The 20,695-nt window shown below is 37.2% G+C and overlaps 1 protein-coding gene and 1 long non-coding RNA gene across 3 annotated transcripts in view; one reads left to right on the top strand and one right to left on the bottom strand.

The window, feature by feature from the left end:
* Positions 1–20,691, bottom strand: part of LOC149915993 (uncharacterized) — an 81,054-nt gene extending 60,363 nt beyond the window's left edge. For both annotated transcript variants that reach the window (XR_016471021.1, XR_016471022.1), the window contains exon 1: positions 20,606–20,691. This is a non-coding gene — a long non-coding RNA (uncharacterized LOC149915993). The remainder of the gene's footprint in view (positions 1–20,605) is intronic.
* Positions 7,091–15,869, top strand: CDX4 (caudal type homeobox 4). The gene is made up of 3 exons (XM_031593918.2): positions 7,091–7,865; positions 12,653–12,798; positions 15,307–15,869. The coding sequence occupies exons 1-3, from the start codon at positions 7,421–7,423 to the stop codon at positions 15,511–15,513; spliced, it is 798 nt and encodes a 265-aa protein (XP_031449778.2). The 5' UTR covers positions 7,091–7,420; the 3' UTR covers positions 15,514–15,869.
* Positions 20,692–20,695: the final 4 nt, after the last annotated feature.

The following is a 20,695-nucleotide window of genomic DNA, read 5'->3' as shown; positions in this document are numbered from 1 at the left end:
GTGATATTAGCTACTGTAGAAAATGAACTTAATTTCCATGAACATCCTGTCGCTGAATTGTAGCATCAAGTTGAAAAGCAGGGAGATGCTTAGAAAAAACAGAGAATGGTGAAACCAGGCTGACTCAGGGAGATGGCAGTTTTCACTCTCTCTCTCAATTTTACCTAGAATTTTCTGGTTGTAACAAGGACAGCATGAAAGAAGAGTAAACTTAAAAGGGATGCACATCTACATTGTAAAATTCCCACACTTTTCCTTCCATTGTGCTGCTAGCAAGAGTACTTTGAAGCTTTGTGTTGGTAAGATAAGCCAAATTAGATGAAGAAACTCAATTAAATACAATTCAAAGTTCAGCAACAGAAAAACTTCTAGTGTTTCTCACGTATTATGAAAAGCAGAACATGACAAATAGCACTTATGAACAGGAGTGATTTAACATCCACACTGATGAGCCCAGCCATCAAACTGAAACATCGATCTCCCAAGAGATACTTACTGCATACGTCTAAAAGAAGAATCCATTGCACAGAACAGCCATTCTGTCTACAGAGGGAAATGCTACAGATATCTTACATACAGTTCATAGGCATATTTTAACTTAACTGATACTGAAAAAGATTCAAGAGAAAAGCAATCTTGATTTGGCCAATTAAACAGAATTAAAGTTGCATACCAAAGAAAAATCAGTAAAAACATCCAGATTTACAATTTAGAACTTGTCAAAATACAGAAAGCAGCTTTGTTTTTTGTAATGATATACAATAATGTGATACCTAGCTCTAGCTAAATGCACCAGAGTCCCAGGATTTTGCAGGATCAAATTCATTGTTAGATTTAATCACATTTCCATGACATAGTTTGATTTTGTAATTGATCTTTTAAAATAATATATTTTAAAAACATTTTAAAAACGAAAAGAAAATAAACCTGAACTCAACTTCTTTCTCTTTAAAATTATTTAAACATCATTCAAAGAGTGAGGGATCAGGCAAAACGACCTGTTTTATCTTGTTTACATGTAGAAGAGTTATTGAGGAAGATAAGTGACTACTTTGAAGATCTGCCTCATTTCTGCCCCAGTTTGCTGAAAGCATGCTTGCTATAGGTTGCTATGTGTTTCCAATCAGAAGTTGTTAAGTACACAAAATAAGGCTGGGTTTTATTTGCAGAAGTACATGTTCAAAGGTTAAAATTTATTGCTCCAAAAGCAGTATCTATAAACCAGGGCAATACCTTAGGGATTATTAACCCTCTAGTTATGCCAGTGATTGTTTTATGTGGTTTAATGTTTTGTTTTGTTTTTTTTTAACTTACTAACAATCTATTCAAATAGTTATTTTCCAATGTGCTTTAATCCTTTAAAAAGATGTCCACCAAAAAAACAGTAAGCTATTTTTCATTAAAAAACTTGCAAAATACTGTTGCATAGCTAAACTAAAAATAAGATGAATCAAATCGGAGGCAAATAACTCCAATATTTTGAGACATGAAATACCTCCGAATGCTACTTGCTTCCCTTCCAACACTGGGCATATCACGTAACCTGTCACTTTAGCACATCTATAAAACTAGAGACACTAAAGCAAAGTTGCTGTGAAGATGGATTGGTTGTTAGCAAAGTGCCTTGAAGAAGAAAAGCATACCGTGGGCTACATCACAGGAATATCTAAGCCCTTAATCCTAATTGTGATTAAAGCAACAATCAAGGTATATGCAATTTTCAGAGGAATTCACTAACCTTTAAACCCCATTACCCAGAAGGAAGGGTATGGCACAAAAAGATCAAGAACATACCTGGCAGGATCTCCTTCAAAAACTTTATGCAACTAAGAAAGCCATACAATTCAAAATGACATTTCCAAACAAAAGAAAAAAAGCATCTCAGATAGACAAATAGATTCATTCTAGGTGTTAACACAAACAACAAAAATCATGCTTTTATGTGCACTGAGATGTTGCATCTCTGAAGGACTTGGATGGCTTGTCATGTTTTGTAAATGGCACTGGATGTTATTAGTGGAACTCAAAACTGTGTTGACATCACCATTAAAAGAATTGGCACTGTTTTAATGGTGAAAATGTTTCCCCAACTGTTTTAATGATCAAAGAGCACAAATAACTTTTTTGTACATTTTGTAACAAACCATTCTGTGAAGTACGTCAAAATGGAGAGGCTTAACTTAAATTTATCCTGCATGCTCCTGGCCCTCCAGGGCAGGAGGGACTTGATACAAACGACCTCCCATCTGAGAGCAAGGAAGAACAGTTAAATTTCTGTGGCAGAAAGACTGGTCTGTCAGGAATATAAGCCACATGTATAGTAAGAACTGTAAACAGTAAAAGCGATCAATTCCTTTGTTTCCTTGTCAAAAACAAAGACCACATTCAAGGAACATCCAAAGGACTAAATACTGAGCACCAAACAACCCCCATCTAGCTGTATTCCAGTCAGGATGAATTAGCTAAGTGGGAACCCCACACTGCAGGTTCAGGAAGGAAACCAAATATCAACAGAGGATCTGCTGATCCTTTTTACAGCTCTGCTAAAAAGGATCAATTTAACATGCATTTCACATACAGGTTCTTTAAAACCTGCTGCGCTAAGACTGTTTGCTGAGCAGTAAGACACACTTTTATTACTGTTTGTATTGATTTTGTAACAGATTTTAAATTGTCTCGATTTCAGATCAGAAGACACACTTCCCTAGCACATGCAACACTGGTGCAGATCACACATGACACGTACTGCCACTACCTTAGGAAAATGGAAAAATTAACACTAGGAAATGAAAGCTAACTCACTGTTAGCAGCAGTCAGAAAAACAGCTATAAGGGGCAGGAGGGTAAACATGATCACCATACTCCCAACAGTTCACTTTTCAGTATCAATAATTTTTCAGAAGGATTTGTTAACAAGCAAAATCTAAGAGTATGGAATTCAAAATTGCAATATCGAGGAAGGTTTCATGACAGTTGTCATTTCTATTTCTACTTGTTTATACGGAGTGGAACTACTGAAATCTCTCCCTTTTCCCCCCAGAAGAGCTAAACTTCAGCAAGTGAAAGCAACTCAGTTACCATAGCTGATTCAGCTCTCTGAGATGTACCACACTTGTCAGTAAGGAGAACAATTTGGCACGGTCTGGCATCTCATACCCTAAAAACGAGACCTAACTAGACTGTCATATATTAAACCATCTCAATTAAAAAGAGTAAATAACATTTTCAGGATAGTTGTGTTTGTAGACGCTCCCATGAAAGCAAGATCACTCTCTTCAGTGGTTGTTTTAAAATTTAGAAGCCAAAGCCTTCATTCCTGAATTAATAGACTTTTTTGTTCCATCAAAACTGACCTCAGCTAACAGCACACTCTGTACTGACTGTGCTATCCCTCAGATTTATACAGCTATTAACGTTATGAGGATTGAGTGTGCATTTAAAGCCTGGTTTGAATAAAGGGTAATGTCTCTGAAATATTACATTAAATCCATCATTAATATGATAGCTCCCTAGCTAACTCCTTAGCCAGCCATTCCACTGAAATTGTAGGCATGCAGTTACACAGGTGGCAGCAAGAAGCATTCCCAAGCCCTACATTATTGATGTGTTACTGGAGCAGTCCCCTGGAGGCAAGGAAACAAACATCTGTTCCCAGCGCCTTAGCTAGGATGAGACATACTGAGCTTGTATACTTTCTTCTCCTCAGAAACATTACCCCAGAAAGTAGACTGCATACAATTTTCAAGTGTCAGGAATATATTTCTTATCTTTATATAAAAATGAGAGTGACTTTGTGAGGAAGCATTCACAATATGCTTATAAAAACAATCACAGGTATAAACACCTTTAACTCATATATTGTACAGGTCTATTTTAACCTACCAGTACTGCTGAAGTTGCAGCTATAATACTTGCCATTAAAACAAGTTTGCAGCTATAATACTTGCCATTAACCACATACCTGTGGTTATGCTGTTATTGCTGGCTTTGGAAATGCTCTTTAGAACAGAACCCATACTATGGTATATTGACACTGCCTGTGAAAATAAAACTTGCATGGTTTCAATGGCTATCACTACATTTGCTGCTGTGAGCATTACTCCATTTTCATCAACTACTTGTTAGAACACTAGACAATTTTCTTCCCCAAAGAGTAACATACATAAAGTACGAGCGCTGCTGCGAAAGTAATGCCTCCTATTTTTATTATGTTGGTCCATGATGTCAGAGGTGCATGTTGATGGTACAGCAGTACAGGTTGAACCTGCCTACCAATATTCCTTTACGTGTTGTTGCTGTGACAGATGGCAGCAAAGGGGCAGTCTGACAGTGGCATCTGACACAGAAGTGCATATGAAACAAAAGGGTAGATGTGAATTCCTCCATGCAGAAAAAATTGCACCCACTGACATTCATCAAAGCTTGCTAAGCATTTATGGAAACCAAGCAGTGGATGTGAGCACAGCGAGGCAGTGGGTGGTGCATTTCAGCAGTGGATGGCCAGGCAAGTTTTTACAAGCGCAGCACGCAGATTCTAGTTTATTGTTGGTGAAAATGGATTGGTAACGGATGTGACTATGTAAAAAAAAATAGGGGTTTGTAGCTGAGAATTTGCTCCATCAAATAGTATTATCGCACACTTTGTAGCTGTAGTAGTTTCCATGGAAACAAATAGGAGGCATTGCTTTCAGAGCTACTTAAGTATATTTAATTTTATACACAAGCCACTTCATTCCAACCAAAAGCTCAGGCAACTCCCCGTGGACACTGGCTAAATTAGACATCATATTTTGATGGTTGGAGCAAAACAAAAAATGATCACCTTGGAGCTCAGTTCTCACTCCGGCCACCAGGGTCTCGGAAGCATGCCAACAGTCTTGCTGCCAGTACCTTATCAACGATTCCTATTCTGCCTTTTATTGCCCACTGCTGAAAATGTATAAATACAAGCCTCTGTATGGATGGGACTCCTAGACACCTGGCCTACTGCCTCAGATACTGCCTTCCCCTTTCCTATCATCCCAGAAAGGCAAAGAGCGATCATGGTAACACTTGGAACAGCCATAAGCAGCACGCTCACCCTTGCTTTCCCTCCAGCAACTCACTGCTGCTCCATCACAGTGCAAATATGGACAGGGAAAAGTGTTTCTGTCTCTGCTACACTGAAAGTGATGCAGTTCAGTGGCTCTGACGCTAATGATAGGGTGGATTTGAGCAGAATGACACATGGGTGCCTCTTGGGAAGGCAGACTTCGATCAACAGTTAATCAGCTCTCAAAACCCACCAACTCCAAAATTATGGTATCTATAAAATACTAGACTGTGAAAAGATGTGGTTCCTTTCTAATGATCCACACAGTTCTTTGATACAAAATGGGAGGCATAAGAGCCAGGCTGTGGGAGATGATTTGAATGCTACCATTTTAGTTATCTTATTCTCACTCTGGTGTTAAAAAATCTGCAGTCTTACCCAGCAATCTTATCCTTCTATGTAAATCTTTTTAAACAAAATGCCTTATTCAAAGCTTACTATTGTCAACCGATATCAAATCAGTTCAGCAATTCGTGATCTGTGTATCTTGATCTAATTACTTTCTGGAAAGAATCGAAATAGATCTAAAGAAATTTCAGATAATGGAACAGGCAAAACAAGAAAGGGAAAGGAGGAGCATAAACAAAAGATAAAAGAAGAACAAGGAATGAAGGATAAGGTTCTGAGACACAAAAAATAGGATCAAGTGATAGTGAAATTGTGGTGGTATGAGGAGAAGCATAAATAAAGGAAGATAGTTAAAAATTAAGTTGTTAGTATGTGTACGTATTATATATAATTCTTTCAGGATGGGAAACAGTATCTTGTTTAAACTGAACGATGCTCACTGAGTCCACATGTGCTCCTTATTTAAAAAATAAAAATAAAAAAAAGAACACATCAATTACTACCTTTTTCCATGTCCTATCCCACAGTGCAACATTCCTCAGCATTATCTCATGGATCAAGAAATAAATCCATAAATATAAAAAATAACCTTAAAGACCGCAGCATTTATTAATAAAAGGTCTTAACAAAAAAAAAAAAAAAAAAGAGAAATCCTTCCTCTCTAAGTTCACAGACTCCATTGGTACTGAAATTAGAAGAGATGTGTGAGTATAAGCAGTGTTAAAATTCAAAGGCTGCTGAATGAAGATCCACACCTTCATAAATGGAAACGAGTCATTACAATTTGCACCTCTTTTGCAAGTGTATCCCCTGACAAATAGCTCATAGCAAAGAAATTAATCCATGATAAAAATCTGATATCAAAGGCACTGTGCAAATTGTAATGAGGCAATTCTCATTACAGTCATAAAGAGTAGCCTAAATCTCCCACATTAATACCTAATACTAACATACAACAACAAATTTGGAATCATTCCTCTTTGTGAAAAAGCTCACCAGCACAGTACCAAGTATCAAGCACCCAACAGACACAGCAGGGCAGTTCTGACCTCTGACAGAGGATGCAGCCACTTCATGCCACTGTTCCAGCTGCCACACGAGTTTCAGAGGAATGCCTTTCAGATACATCTTCAACTTGAATCAGAAGTCAACAATGTTGCCAGGCCTAATAAAAGACTTTCTTCATGGATTTTTTTCTCATTTTCTTTAAAAGAAAGACGGTAGCAGATATGTAGTTTTGATTTATTGTCTACTTCTTAAAATTTATCAGTATGCAGCAGCCAAGAGATCTCTTCAAACCACATATGGGGAGAGCACAAACATACTTGTGGTAGATAGAGTTTTAATTACACCTATGCTGGAAAACTTACAAACATCAATAACAAGTGGGAAATTTTTGAGACAGTTATTATTCAAATTGACTGCATCCATCAATAAGAGAATTCAAAAAGAGATTTTTGAGCATCTGAGAAATTAAGAGAGTAATAGATTTACTTGTTGATTGACAACATGTGACAAAAAATATATATTCCAGAAAAGAATCGTTTAAACTATAATAACAGTGTATGGTATTTAGACAATTTTCTTTTCAAAAAGGTCTATTTACTAAGTTCCAAATACAAGCAACAGTTGCATCACATTACAGGAGTGGAATCACTGTTGAATATCAGTGAAGGGTAATGGGATAGATAAAAGTTTTCAAAAAGAGAAAGCACCAGAACTAGCAGCAAGGTGGGGTTGGTCAGCCCTTCATTTGAATGTAAATGTAATTATGAGGCTGGCAGTTTGGCTGACGTCAGACAAGATCTTGGTAAACCATTACCACCAGCACCTGGTAACACAGTTGATAATAAAAGAGGATGAAGTAGAAGATTCCAAGCAGTTTGGCACTATTAGCAAAAATCAAGCTATTATTTTTAAGTAGCAAAAGAAAACACAGAAGAGCAAGATGTTGTGACAACATATTTACATTCTGCAAGGATGTACGTGAGCTCTCTCCTGGATAAAGAGACCAGCATGTATCCAGGACCTGCAAGGTGCAGCAACAACAACCTGCCAGTGCAGAACTTTGTGCCCGCTCCCCCCTACTCAGACTATATGGGGTACCACCACGTGCCAGCTCCAGACAGCCACGGACAGCCCGCGGGAGCCTGGGGACCCCACTACGGCCCCCAGAGGGAGGACTGGAACGCTTACGGCCCGTGCCCAGGGCCCTCCGGCACGGCTGCTGCCGCACAGCTCAGCGGCTCGTCTCCTGGGCAGGGCTCCTACAGTCCAGCTGAGTACAGCTCCCTCCATCCCGCTGCACCCGGGGGGTTACCTCCTGCAGGTACCGTTGGCACACAGCAGGTCTCCCCCACCAGCCAAAGGCACAGCTCTTACGAATGGATGAGGAAAACGGTGCAAGCTAACACTAACACTACTGGTAAGTGCATACTAAACTTTCTACCTCAAGAAGAATTTTTCTGCTATCACTGATCTTAGAAATAATTAACTTTACTTAAAGCACATATGTCGGTGGATCATCTATGACATTTATTTAACCTACTACTGCTTAATGCAGTTTTAACTGAATTTGCACTAGTTTCACTTTCACCCCATAAAGGTTTTATATGACTACAGTAGAATGGCTGTTGTGTTTACACATGGCTACATCTAACTCACACCTGAGTATCTTTGTTCTAACAAATATAAAGCATTACAGATGAAAACTGACACCTGAAAACACTGCTTTGAACAGTTACATGCAAAACCACTACATAATCATTTAGTGCCACAAGGTAAAGATCAGTATCCAAGCTGGCTGATTGTAAACCTTTACAGACTTTTAAATACTTTAGAAGAAAATTATGTGATAATGCAATTTTCATCTGTTGATCCTGTGATATTTATTGTTCAAGATATCTATCAGATGAGAAGAAATATCCCTAGGCAAGTAATCTGACTCATATTCAGCACAGACTATTTTGTTTGCACACCACGTATCTCTACCAGTAAAGCTTTTGCTTCATTTACTTTCAAATCAAAATCCTGCAGCTTGTTACTATTAGACAACTAAATTCACTCTCTTCCAAGTGTCAGTCCTTGATGTGTCCATTTCAGTCAAAAGCCACGTGCCAGAAGAACTTTTCTGTGTATATTCCCAAGGTGTAAATAGTGTGTAGTAAGGTTTGTTAAATCCATTGTTAAGGTTAAAAGTAGTAAGTGTGTGTTAGAGAGCATCAAATAAAACACTCTAAAGAAGTAAGCACAGTGACAATTGGAGCAGTTCTAGAAGACAGAAAATCAGCAGTGCCACTTGAGAAACAATCTTTCCAATTATCACTCAAGAGTAAAATTAGTCTAATAATTGTTTCTCAGTTATAAAGTAGATATGTGCTGTTTCCCCCTTGTTACCAAGTTTAAAATGACTAGAGGACATTAAGGTATTGCAATTTGTTATTTCCACTGGAAGCCTTCACAAAGGTCTTCAAAGCCAGGCAGATTTCAAGTCTATCCCCCCCAACTATGTATCCTCATGTAAATCTGCAGTAACTTCATTAACATTACCGGAGTTTTCCAGGTGTAAAAGTGATGCAAGAGCTAAGGTAGACCAGCAGCAATTGAGACAGCTGCAACATCAACAAGCCAACCCCTTCTGCTGTGTCACTAAAGTTTAAATATGATAGCATTTTTTAAGATTAAAACACACAAAATCTAAACCTTAGTTTTACACCTAATGCACAGACAAGGAAGACGCTGCAAAGTTTCACCCACGCTTGCTCAATTTCATACAATGCATATGCAATTCAGGAAAGCTGTTATGTGTTTCAATTCATCGCTAGTCTGAAAAGCACACAGTTTACACCCATGCTGACATACTTCATGAACAACACTGGACAGGTGAACTGGGGGCTGTGCATAGATAAATGTCCTGAGGCTTTACAATTCCAGAGCCCAGTCCTTTGAAGTGTTACAAACAGCTCAAGACTTCACTGAATTTGACTGAAGACAACAAACCTGCTTAATGCAAAGGGTTGGGAAAGTAAAACACAAACGTGGCTATTTTGCAAAACAAGGAAAGTACCAAATTACATTTGGCTCTTCAGCAGTGCTTTTATTACAATGTTAAAGTATAAAAAGTGGAAAAATTTGGCACAAGAAATTTCATGAAATTAAATTCCAATATAATTGCAAGAGTAAAAATTATGCAAGTAACTACATATTAACTTGTCAATCCCTCCTCTAGAACATAAAACCTACTTGATGCCACTAACCACTCTCTGAAACAGACTTGCTCTCGACTGGCTCCTCCCCTTCAGTCTTATTGCTGACTAATATTGCTCTTTTTCTAAAATTTCAGGATTATTTAGCCCTGAGTTTTACAAATATTTATATACATACGTATATCCTTAACATCACTTACAGTACACAGTCACACTAATTTGTGTGAGCAGCATGGAACAAAAGAAATCCAAGCATACCTAATTAAATGAGGGAGCCTACTGAAATACTAACACTGGGAACTATTTCAAGAAACAGAGTGTTAAGTGGATTCTTTCCCTCTATGTACACTGACTCAATGTATTTGGCATTTATATGAAAAAAAAATTAGAAAGGCTGAAGTGAAAAGTTACCTGAGCAAGGTCATCCTTAGGATACAGCAGTACCACAAAGACAGAAGTGCTACGTGCTTACAACAGTTGAAATCTAGTTTGAAATTTTACTATTAATGCATCTTCTAAGTAGAAAACCGTAACTGCATGTTCAGAAGAAACATTTTTCTTAAATATACAGACATTGCAAATGTATTTATCAACAAGAAAGTTTAAAAAACAAACATCCAAAGCAGGCTTGGTAAAGGTATCTTCACATACAGGCTCAAAAATGAGAAAAAGCACACTTTCAGTATGTCCTAACAACTTCAATTATGCAAGACTAAAACTTTGGACTAAATCATTTCTAAACCCTGTAAGCTCATGTGTAAAATGTGCAATTCTATGAGAACAAATCTTAAAGGCATGGAACTTACTAAAGAGACCATATCTAAACAAGGGTCAAGAATTTTAAATCTTTACATTTATATGAAATTTCAGTTGGGAATGATCCTTCTCAGAAAAAGAATGACTTCAAGAGAACCACAGAAAAGGACAAGAGTATTTTTCATATTTTGCAAGATCAGCTTCAGGTTGCTCAGTGTTTTTTTGTCTGTTTGTTTTCATTTATTAAAATATACTCAATGCTTTTATGTCATAACAAGCAGCAATGCCCAAATAATTCAGATTACATCACAGCAGAAGCACAGTTAGCAAAACAGAAGAGCAAGAAAAACGGCCAAGTCTCTGCTCTAACACTGATTTATTTTACTTTGTAAACTAGTCGGGACATTTATTTTCCACTGGGCTACATTGTCTTCAGTTCTGAGGCCTATCTGTCATATTGAGGCAACAGACCCTCTCAACACTTCTCTTTGCTTTGATATGCAGCCTTGTCTCTTCCTTCTCCCTTTTTTCTTCAGGAGTTATATTGCCGGAAAGGGTGATGATTTTCACAGCAAATAAAGAGGCCTTCTCTTAGCTTTATTGTCTTCAGAAGAAATGCTCTGTGAATTTTATGACCAAGGGGAATGGGAGAAAACTGCTCCTTTTCTCCACCCCTTCAAATCATGGTTATATTTGCTGATTATATTGAATCCGGAATAACCCTGTTGAATTTTAACTTCTTTTCAAAGATTGCCTTCTAAGCCTTTAGTTTACAAGGAATCTGAATATCTATACTCTTGTTAGCATTATAACTATCATCTAGAGCAAATATTTCAAAGCCAACAAATTGTAACTTCTAAAAAAGTAAACTTCAGCTTAATTAATGTTTTCACCCTGCAAAATTAAGAAGGAAAATCCCATAAGCTAGAAATCAGAGTGGCACAGAAGTTAGGAAAACACCCTTCATTTTCTGTATTTCAAATTAACCTACGTTACCTTCATATGAAAATATCTCAGTGTATCCTAAATGTTTGCCCAGAAGAGAACCGAAGAAAAAATAATCTATTTATTTCTGTCCTTTTTTTCTTCTGCTAAGATGAAAGAGTCTGACATTTGTTTAGGGCTTGTAAATTCCAAACCAATTGGCTTGTGTTTCTGAATGTAAAAGGAGTTCTTGATAAGATCTCCTTGTCGCTCTTTTGTGTGGCGTGTGCTTCATCTTAACACCTCAGTGGATTTTAGGGAACCACTTTAAAGGAGTCTTTGTCTTACAGTTTGTCCCAGAAAACTCACATCAAAAAAACAGAAACCTGGGAAGATGAAAAAGAACAAGTACCTACTTGGCTGTTAAAAGTGAAAGAGGGAGAAAAAAAAAAAGTTGAAAAGTGATCTCTCTGTGTTAATACTTGACAAATAATTGTTTAAAAAAGTATAAGAAATGAAAAATATCCTCTAAACTTCTTCTAAACTTTTCTCTTAACAGTATTCATCCAATCAAAAGAAAAACATTTTACAAGTTTTTTATTGTCTAGTCTTATAAGTTGTCAAGGGCATTCAATTTCAAATGGAAACTCAGCACACCGAGTAACCCCAGCAGAGCTATACAGGCTCTCGGCATCTTGCAAGATTGCACCTTACTGAAAAAAAAATATCACATTATGATTGAACTTCTAAGTATAACTAAACAGACAGGGGACACACTTCTAGTGGATGTTTCTTTGTGTTACAGAGGTGAGCTATAAAAGCCCAAATAAAGAGTTAGGACGTGGCATAAATAAACAAATTGTGACTGAGAGTCTGTCTTGAAATTCTGCAATATTTATGTCTACATATATAGAGGTCACTTCCATGAAAAATGACATGAAATCTGGAAGTCAAATATATCCAGTATCAACTAAGGTACTGCTATGAATTTAAGATGCTTCAGGACTTTTTTTTTTTTTTTTTTTTTTTTTTTTTTGCATGAGAGCTTTATATTTAAATGTATGTTCACAGTGAGAGACAGAGAGGGAGATAGGGAGAGAGAAAGAGGTTAAAAGATAACCGATGTGCCCCCAGAACATCTAGGAAAAAATACTTATTTACTATGCATCCCATATTCCTTCTCTGTAAGAAAGAAAATTATCTCAGAAAATAGTCTCATGCGTGTATTCTGTAGTTTTAGTAACTGTCTGTAAAATGTTTGAGGTGTGTGAAAGAAAGATGCTACAGAAAATCAATTTGAATGAATTAATGTTTCTTTCTCAAACAGGTAAAACAAGAACAAAAGAGAAGTACCGGGTTGTTTACACAGACCATCAGAGACTAGAATTAGAGAAGGAATTTCACTGCAACAGATACATTACAATAAGGAGAAAGTCAGAACTTGCAGCAAACCTTGGACTATCTGAAAGACAGGTATCCAGAGACTAACCATCGCCTGCACCCCTTCACCAGACACGGCTGCTGTCAGAAGATACAAACAGCATTCTTGTTCTGTATGCAAAAGTAGCGTCAGGGCAACCATGATAGTTTGCGAGTATATCAGCACACAGAGCATACACCACACAGTTACAAATTAATACATAGGTTAATTTGACTGAAGCCTCTCCAGTTACAGGTAACTAAGTATTAGGAGTTCATCTATAATAGAAGTATGGAAAAGTAGGTATTTTTACTTGCAAAATAGCTTGCTAGGCAGCTAGGAATTAAACAGTTTGGCTTAACATTCTCTTAGCTAAGTCCTCAAAAGTTATGCCATGCTCCATTTTATTTTAGTGTGTGCTAAGGAGCTTTTACAGGCGATTTTCAAGTCAGGATTTCATTTGGCTGCCGTATTCACAGATACTACAAACACCTATTATGTACAGAAAGCTTTAGGCTATGAAATTTGGTGCCACATTTTTATACCTGTTATACATGTAATAGACTATCTGCTCAGAAAATTTTCAAGTGCATCCTTAGATCAATTGCTGACTTGGAAAGCACCTCCACATTCCAGTCAAGTACATAATTAAGCATTGTCCTGAATAAAGACAGTCTCCTGAGCTATCCTAGTTGTGTTCATACAAAGGTTAGAGGAATTCAGGAGAGTTGACTAAAATCACTGTGTTGGAGAGCACATTTATGAAATGCCAGAACGTGTAGCAACTGTTGCATCCAGTCCTCCTTATGTAACAATTTCAGTGTTCAGCTACAGTTGGAAGATAAGGGAAGATTGGCCATACTGAATAAAGCATCTCCAACCTTAGCAACCAGACTTATTGCCCCCAGGTAAATTTAAGTAAGAGACTTTTCTTTTTAGAATTTTACAAACTATTGTTTGTATACATACTCAATCCTTTAAAACATTCTCCTCTTTTGCATTCAGTCTGTGCAAGGACATGGAACAGAGAGGGATCACTTGAGGCTGGAAAGTGTAAGGATGAGTAGACAAGTGATAGGATTTTAGGCTCAAGCACTGAGTTTTTAGAATCATCCTGTAGTGCAACAATGTTCAATCTCAAAAACCAAACAGCACACAGACTACACTCCACAGACTACAAATCAGATTGGATATTAGGAAGAAGTTCTACATTGAGAGAATAGTTGGGTACTCACAGCATGGGGCAGCAGTCACAGCACCAATAAGCCATTGGACAACGATCGCAGGCATTGTTTAAGTTTTAGGTAGTCCTGTGTGAAGCTGGGAGTTGTACTCAGTGATCATTGTGAGTCTGTTCCAACTTGGGATATTCTATGGTTCACTAAGCAGCTCTGGGAAGTAACTAAGAAAACAATTCCATCACCAGAGAACTTCCATTTGTTATACGCAAGGATATAGCTCTATTGGACAATTTTCTGAGAACTGCAGTTACAGAAAACTCAAACCTCCTGTTCTAAGGCTACAAGCATGTTACAAATGTTCTAATGATTGAGAACAGAGACATACCTGGAGTAACCATTGCATAAAACCAACAGTTAGTTTTATCTAACTGTTGCTCTTCTCTTAATGCCATCCAATTTTTGATTGGTAAATTTTCTTTAGGTAAGACGTAATCAAAACCTATTTCTATTAGCTGCTTACCCAGCTAAATGTTTCTTACTGTCATTACCTGTAAGGTAATAATGAAATATTTGGAATAATGAAATGCTTGGAAAGCAACTGATTACCTACAGCAAAGGTAGAACTTTCTATATAATATTGTATTCAGCGTACCTTAAAGGATGTAACAAAAACAGGGAAGTCAGAATAGGAAATTAACATTAAGGATAACAAATGGAGTTTTCTGTTCATTTACACCCTCACAAAAGGAAAAAAATATTAACTAAAATTGGATTTCACATAGGTATGAGTCTTTCAGTATAAACAATCAGTTTGAAATTCATCGTCCTCTAGTCATGAGGATGTCAAGTAGCACTGACATAACTGTACAGAGGACATTCCGCAGAACCAGACACCTATTAAAAAAATCAAAAACAAAAGAATATGCATCCATACACAAATCACAATAGAAAAAAGAAAAAGCACTCTCACTATTTAGGTTTGAATTAATCGTTATCAGAGATGAAGGAGAAACCTTAGAAAGTATTTTCTAATTGAATCTTCCTTCAAGTATGGCACACACGACTGTCCAAGTTTAGATGATGAACAAGGTGGATGCTGAGTATAAGCGAGAAATTTGTATCCTATGTTCCTAAATAAGACACAGTAAGGTCACTTTACACCACATCTAATAAAAGCAAATAATTTCCTATTGCTTATGATATAGACAGTGAATACAGAGTAACTTCAGAATTTTCCACCGCACAAGTCCAGCATTGGTTTTCGGGAGTTGAACTGGAGGTGTTTGTTTGTTTTGCTCACATATGTTTTTTTCATTGCTACAGTTGCTGTAAAAAGTTTGACTACTTTAAACTAATCAGACATCACTTATAACATTGCAGGTAAAAATCTGGTTCCAGAATCGCCGAGCCAAAGAAAGAAAAATAATCAAGAAGAAAATCTCCCAATTTGATGGCAGTGGGGGCTCAGTTCAGAGTGACTCCAGTTCACTCAGCCCAAATGAAATAACAAGTTCCCTGTTCCCACCACCACACGGAATAAATGTATTACAGTCTACTGACATCCATCAGGTCATAGTTTCAGAATGAACAGTGAGGGAAAAAGAACAAAAAGGAAGTTTTGTTTTGTTTTGCTTTTTTTTTAAACTCCCTCTCTTGAAAACTCAGCTTTGCAAAGGACCATTCTTGTTTAACTGCCTTCAGAGTACTCATTTCTACGCTGAGAACCTGGGACTGTTATCAAAATATTTCTATTAAAGAAATCTCAGGGAGCTCGTGCTGCTGCTAATACTCATCACTCAAAATCCTTGGAATAGGAGATAATTTACTTCAAATATCGAAGCAGAAGAAGATACTACTGGAGATTCAAGTAAACATAATTCTAGTCTGCTCATGTATACAAAGAAAATTGTCAGTGAATTGATTATATAGCATAAAATGTTAAGATGCTGGATGTATTCACTTTGTTACATTTTATATAATTAAACAGTAGATTTTATAAATATTCACACTTAGCGTGTACTGAAAATTAAGTCATTTTTTGAAAACAACTTTTTAAACACTTAAACACTCAAGAAACGTAATGTTACGCTTGGTGACACATTGCATCCAACAAAATCAAATGAGTAGTCTTTGTACTCTATGAAGTTCTATCCAAGTGTGCCAATCTCCTAAACAATAGATATATAATATCACACCAACCTGCTAAAATTTGTTCAGTTGTAAGAAACTGCACATTAATAAATACCAAATAGTTTGGAAGATGTAAATATTACTTGTACTTCCATCTTCTATGAACACTTGTAATACCATTGAAAAATTAAAGGACAAACATAATGGAAATAGAACTGTTATTACTATCACACTACCAAAAAGCAAATCAAGAATTTGATTTATGTCTCTACAGCTTTCTCAAATAGCAGACATGAGCCACCAATTTTATATGTGACACTTATTTCAGGTTAAAAGGCAAGAAATACCCCAACGTGGCAGACTTTGAAATACAAAGCTGTTATTGAGCAGCTTAGCATTCACTGTCACAGCAAGCATGTACCAAAAGTGCATTCCTAAAGGAGCACAAATTTTGGGATAAACATGCTCAAAGAGAGGTTAGCTTTTATTATTGGTCCGCAGTGTCAGAGGAGACAGCATCAGTATCTAGAAGGCAACTGATGAAGACTTAAAAAAAAAATAGCAAGAAAACACAAAGTGCTAGAGAAATCGAGACCTTTCAGTAGTTCTACTTATGGGCATTTCCTAATATGAGCTTCTCTGTTGCACAGAATTAAGTGCTCCATAGAAAAGCCTTCATTTCATTGGAAAGGTTATCAGAAAAGAAAAATAGAAAGTACTGTTATCTGGCATATGAAAATTCATACATCACTCTTTATTTCAACAGCATCTAACTCTTCTTGGTCTCAGAAATAGTAGATCAAACTCTGCTTAGTGTCAGATAATGCACTGAACAACAACAGGCAGAACATCTCAAAGCATTCATTATCTTGGTTCAATGTATCAGAAAACTTAAATTTCCCAATTATTTAAAAATAACTCTTTTGGAGTAACTCTGTAAAAATAATTCTGTTAGGGACTACTAGAATAACACTTCTCCAAAAGGCATTCTGTGGGTGGATCTCCAATGTATTTCTATTAATCACCTACTCATGTGGTTGAAATAAACAGACATATATTAATGTAAAGAAACAGCAAATGGTAAAACATTCAAATATAAATATTTGTAAAAACAGAAGACTCTGAGAATATGAGACTGTGTTTGGGCATCTGTAATGAATCCGGGATATTCTAAAACTGCTCACTTGGTTACGGAGCTTTTGTGTGCATATTAGAAAATAGAGCAGTGTATCACAGAGCATACATACAAACACTTCTGTTTATATGAACGGAGGTTTATCTACTAGCAGACATCTGGATACATACAGGCTGCTTTGCTCTTCAAAGAAATTGGTATTTGCTACATAACAGGTCTGGGAAAGGAGGGATTCATAGTTCCACCAGCCTCTCTACCTAAGTTTGCTGTTGATGCATGAAGAATGTAGAATATTAAAAAAAATAAAATAATGAAGAAAAAAACTGTCATACATGAAACTTACAAGAAACAAAAGGACTATTATCTTACTTTTCAGCTTCAAGATAGAAAGCCCTGCTGCTACAGAAGGGTAGGTGACAGCATTTCTGACAGTATCTATGACAGAAACAAAAACACAAAACTTTTTCTATTTTCCCCATCTTCCTCAAATTTTGCCACAAATGGAGACTCTAGGCAGCACCACAGTGATTTGGCTTCATTAACTATTGAACTAATTAACTTCTAAATATGAATTTCTGGGGGAGAAAAGATGTACAGATTTATTTATTTACTGTAATACTTATTTTACAGTAGATATCAGAAAGGATCCTATTGAAATATACTTAAAAAAAAAAAAAAAAGAGTAATTCATAGATCAGAGCATAATCAAATCCAGATTTGGCTACTACTAGTAGTAATACAGTAGCAGAAATAAAAATCTGAATCATTAAGTTGGCAACTTCTTGAAACTAAGATTATTACAAAAATTATCTACCTCTACAATAGGTATTTTCAGTGCAACCACCAAGTAATCCAAGACGTAATCTTGGATCTGAAACCTGTTATTAGCTGCTGCTTCTCTTGTGCAGTTGAGATTAAAAGGTATCTAACATGCCAATCAACTTCATACTTCATTCCATGAACTGAAACTCCCTAGAACTTGAGATCTTCCCTGTGTCTGATATCAGAAACAGAGCAAATAAAACATGAAATATCTAAACATAGTGAAAACTCAGAATACCGCCTATGAGTACCTCATACAAATACAAGATACAGAACAGCAGACCAGTAGAAAACTGAACATTTCATAAGCCAATTTTCAGATAGCCAGAGCAACTTTCTCTGAATGAGGTACAGATCTGTCTCAGGACATTGGAAAGAACATGCGGGGTTTTAGTAGCACACATTTTATTACTCGTTTCCATGTTAAAAACTCAATGGTTAAGAGAGCATCATCATTACGTTGAGGAAGAAATCTGGCCTAGGTCTTCAGAAAAAGGCCAACAAAGCAACATCGTGGTTTACAGTAAGGTTTATACTAAGTGTACTTTGCAGAGGAATTTAGAAGCAATTGGATATGAAATAGGTCATTTTAAAAACTATGTATACAATGAAAAGCTGACACAAGGAATAAAAGCAATTCAGAATTTGATAGCAAGTACCTAGACAGAAGTGTTTTGAACAGAGAAATACATGACTGTTACCAAGCAGGCATTCAGCAATGACTGCACTGAAAGCAGCAGCACAACTGTTCATCCACAGGGCAGCTGCTTGGTTCAAGAATTTTCAGGGACATAAGGCTGCCTGCTAATGTGACACTATTCCTACAGCATTCAGTTTGGTTTTTAAGGGCTCTCAGCCGGCAGCAAAACAAAACAGACCCCGGTACTTCAGCACACACCAGTACATAGTCACTGACCTTCATCCTCCACACATCTAGCTCACTGTCCACATCCAATACAAACACTTTCTATTCAGTCACATGTGTGAATCCTGTCCAGACTCTCACACAAAGATGATGGCTATAGCACAGCCAGACCAGTTTTTATATTGGATGTACTTGCAGACCACTTTTAAGGTTCGTGTTCAGATATTTCTATATGCATTCCAATACATAGCTACTGCTTACTGCTACAACCTATTCTTTAATTATGACGTGAACACTGTGCTCAGATAGGACCATTTACTCCACCTTCCTCTCTTGATACAAAAATCAGATTGGAAGGTATGAGAAGTTACCAGCACCCCAGCACATGGGCTTTTTGTTGTTTTAAAGCATTCAACAGATACAGTGCTGGAAAATGCTTCCCTAATAAAATAAGACAGCATTTTAATCTACTCCGTGGATTACTCCAAAATGCTTCCTGGACTGTCCAACTTCTGCTCAACAACAGCACACAGCTTTGAACTCAGTGCCTGTGCCCAGCTCTTTCCCATAGGAAATGCTGCACAGGACAGCCTGTTACATCCCCTGCAGTTATATTTTACACATCATTACCTTCTTCCTGGACAATTCACCAAAGCTGCCAAGAACGACAACAATAATTATTAAAATCTGTAGAGTTGATGCATGCACCAAGCCTATAATTTCTTACGGTGCACACTCAGTCATGATTGAAAGTTGTAAATCTTTGACCTTCAGTTCAGCGAATGCAAACGTTCCATTTAAATGACAACAAAATAAAAGCTGGCATATTATTAGTAACCTATATAAACTTTTACTTCAGTGGTTTCAAGACCTTCTTCCCAAGGATTACAATTAGTAATCTTGCATACAATAGAAGACGAATAGAAAAAATACTATATTGCCAGTTGTAGAATTATTTTCACTTTTTCAACTTGTTTCTAAACAAAACATCTTTTTAATGTGATCAGTGTCAGGGAGGTGTGTTCTGCCCCATTTACTTTTTCTGCAGTAAACCACTTTGACAAAACCATACGATCAGCACAGAACACACAACTCCATTTCTTTGTAAAGAGCCATTTTCCCCCAGTTACAGTTCTTCCTTTCATCAGGACCCGCTTTAGCTGCAGCTGCACACGCACCACACAGCACTGCTTATCTGTACCTCACGCACTTCTGCATGCAGAAGCACGAAGAGATCCAAAACCAAATCCAAATTCATTAGCTTTTTGCTAACGTCCAGAAAGTCCTGAAAAATACTGAAGACAATTTATGAGGGAAGCTTTTCCCAAGAACAGCTGATGGGAAATCTTTTTCCTCCTCTTTTTTGCAGGAAAAGGACATACACGGCGAGCTCCCTCCTTTATGATACACCAAATCCCTTTCCAATACGTACTCTTTAAAAAAAAAAAAACAAAAAAAAACCAAAACAAAACAAATCTCTCAGAACTACGTGTCTACTACATCAGGTGGCTGCCAGCCCCAGCAGCCCTCCTGAGGGCTCTTCTCCAGAGCACACCTTTCCCTCTCAACACCCCACTATTCTGCATGGGGATCGACTTCCAGAATGATCCAAAAACCAAAAAACGAACAAAGAAAAAAAAACAGGCAACCAAGTCTCGGGAAAACTGCGTGCCCATGGAGCTCAGCCTGCTGCACCTCAGCCCCCACACAGCTCCCTACCAACAAACCTGCGAGCGCTGCGAGGGAACAACAGGTAAGCAGACAGCTGAAAACGAAGGGGCGGGAGGAAAAAGTCTGATCTCTGTTATTTTTACTAA

This window comes from Phasianus colchicus, chromosome 14 (assembly GCF_987193195.1).
Source record: "Phasianus colchicus chromosome 14, bPhaCol1.hap1.1, whole genome shotgun sequence".
In the NCBI taxonomy this organism is placed as follows: domain Eukaryota; kingdom Metazoa; phylum Chordata; class Aves; order Galliformes; family Phasianidae; genus Phasianus; species Phasianus colchicus.
Note: the sequence above shows the minus strand (reverse complement) of the source record. Positions and strands in the feature narration are given on the sequence as shown.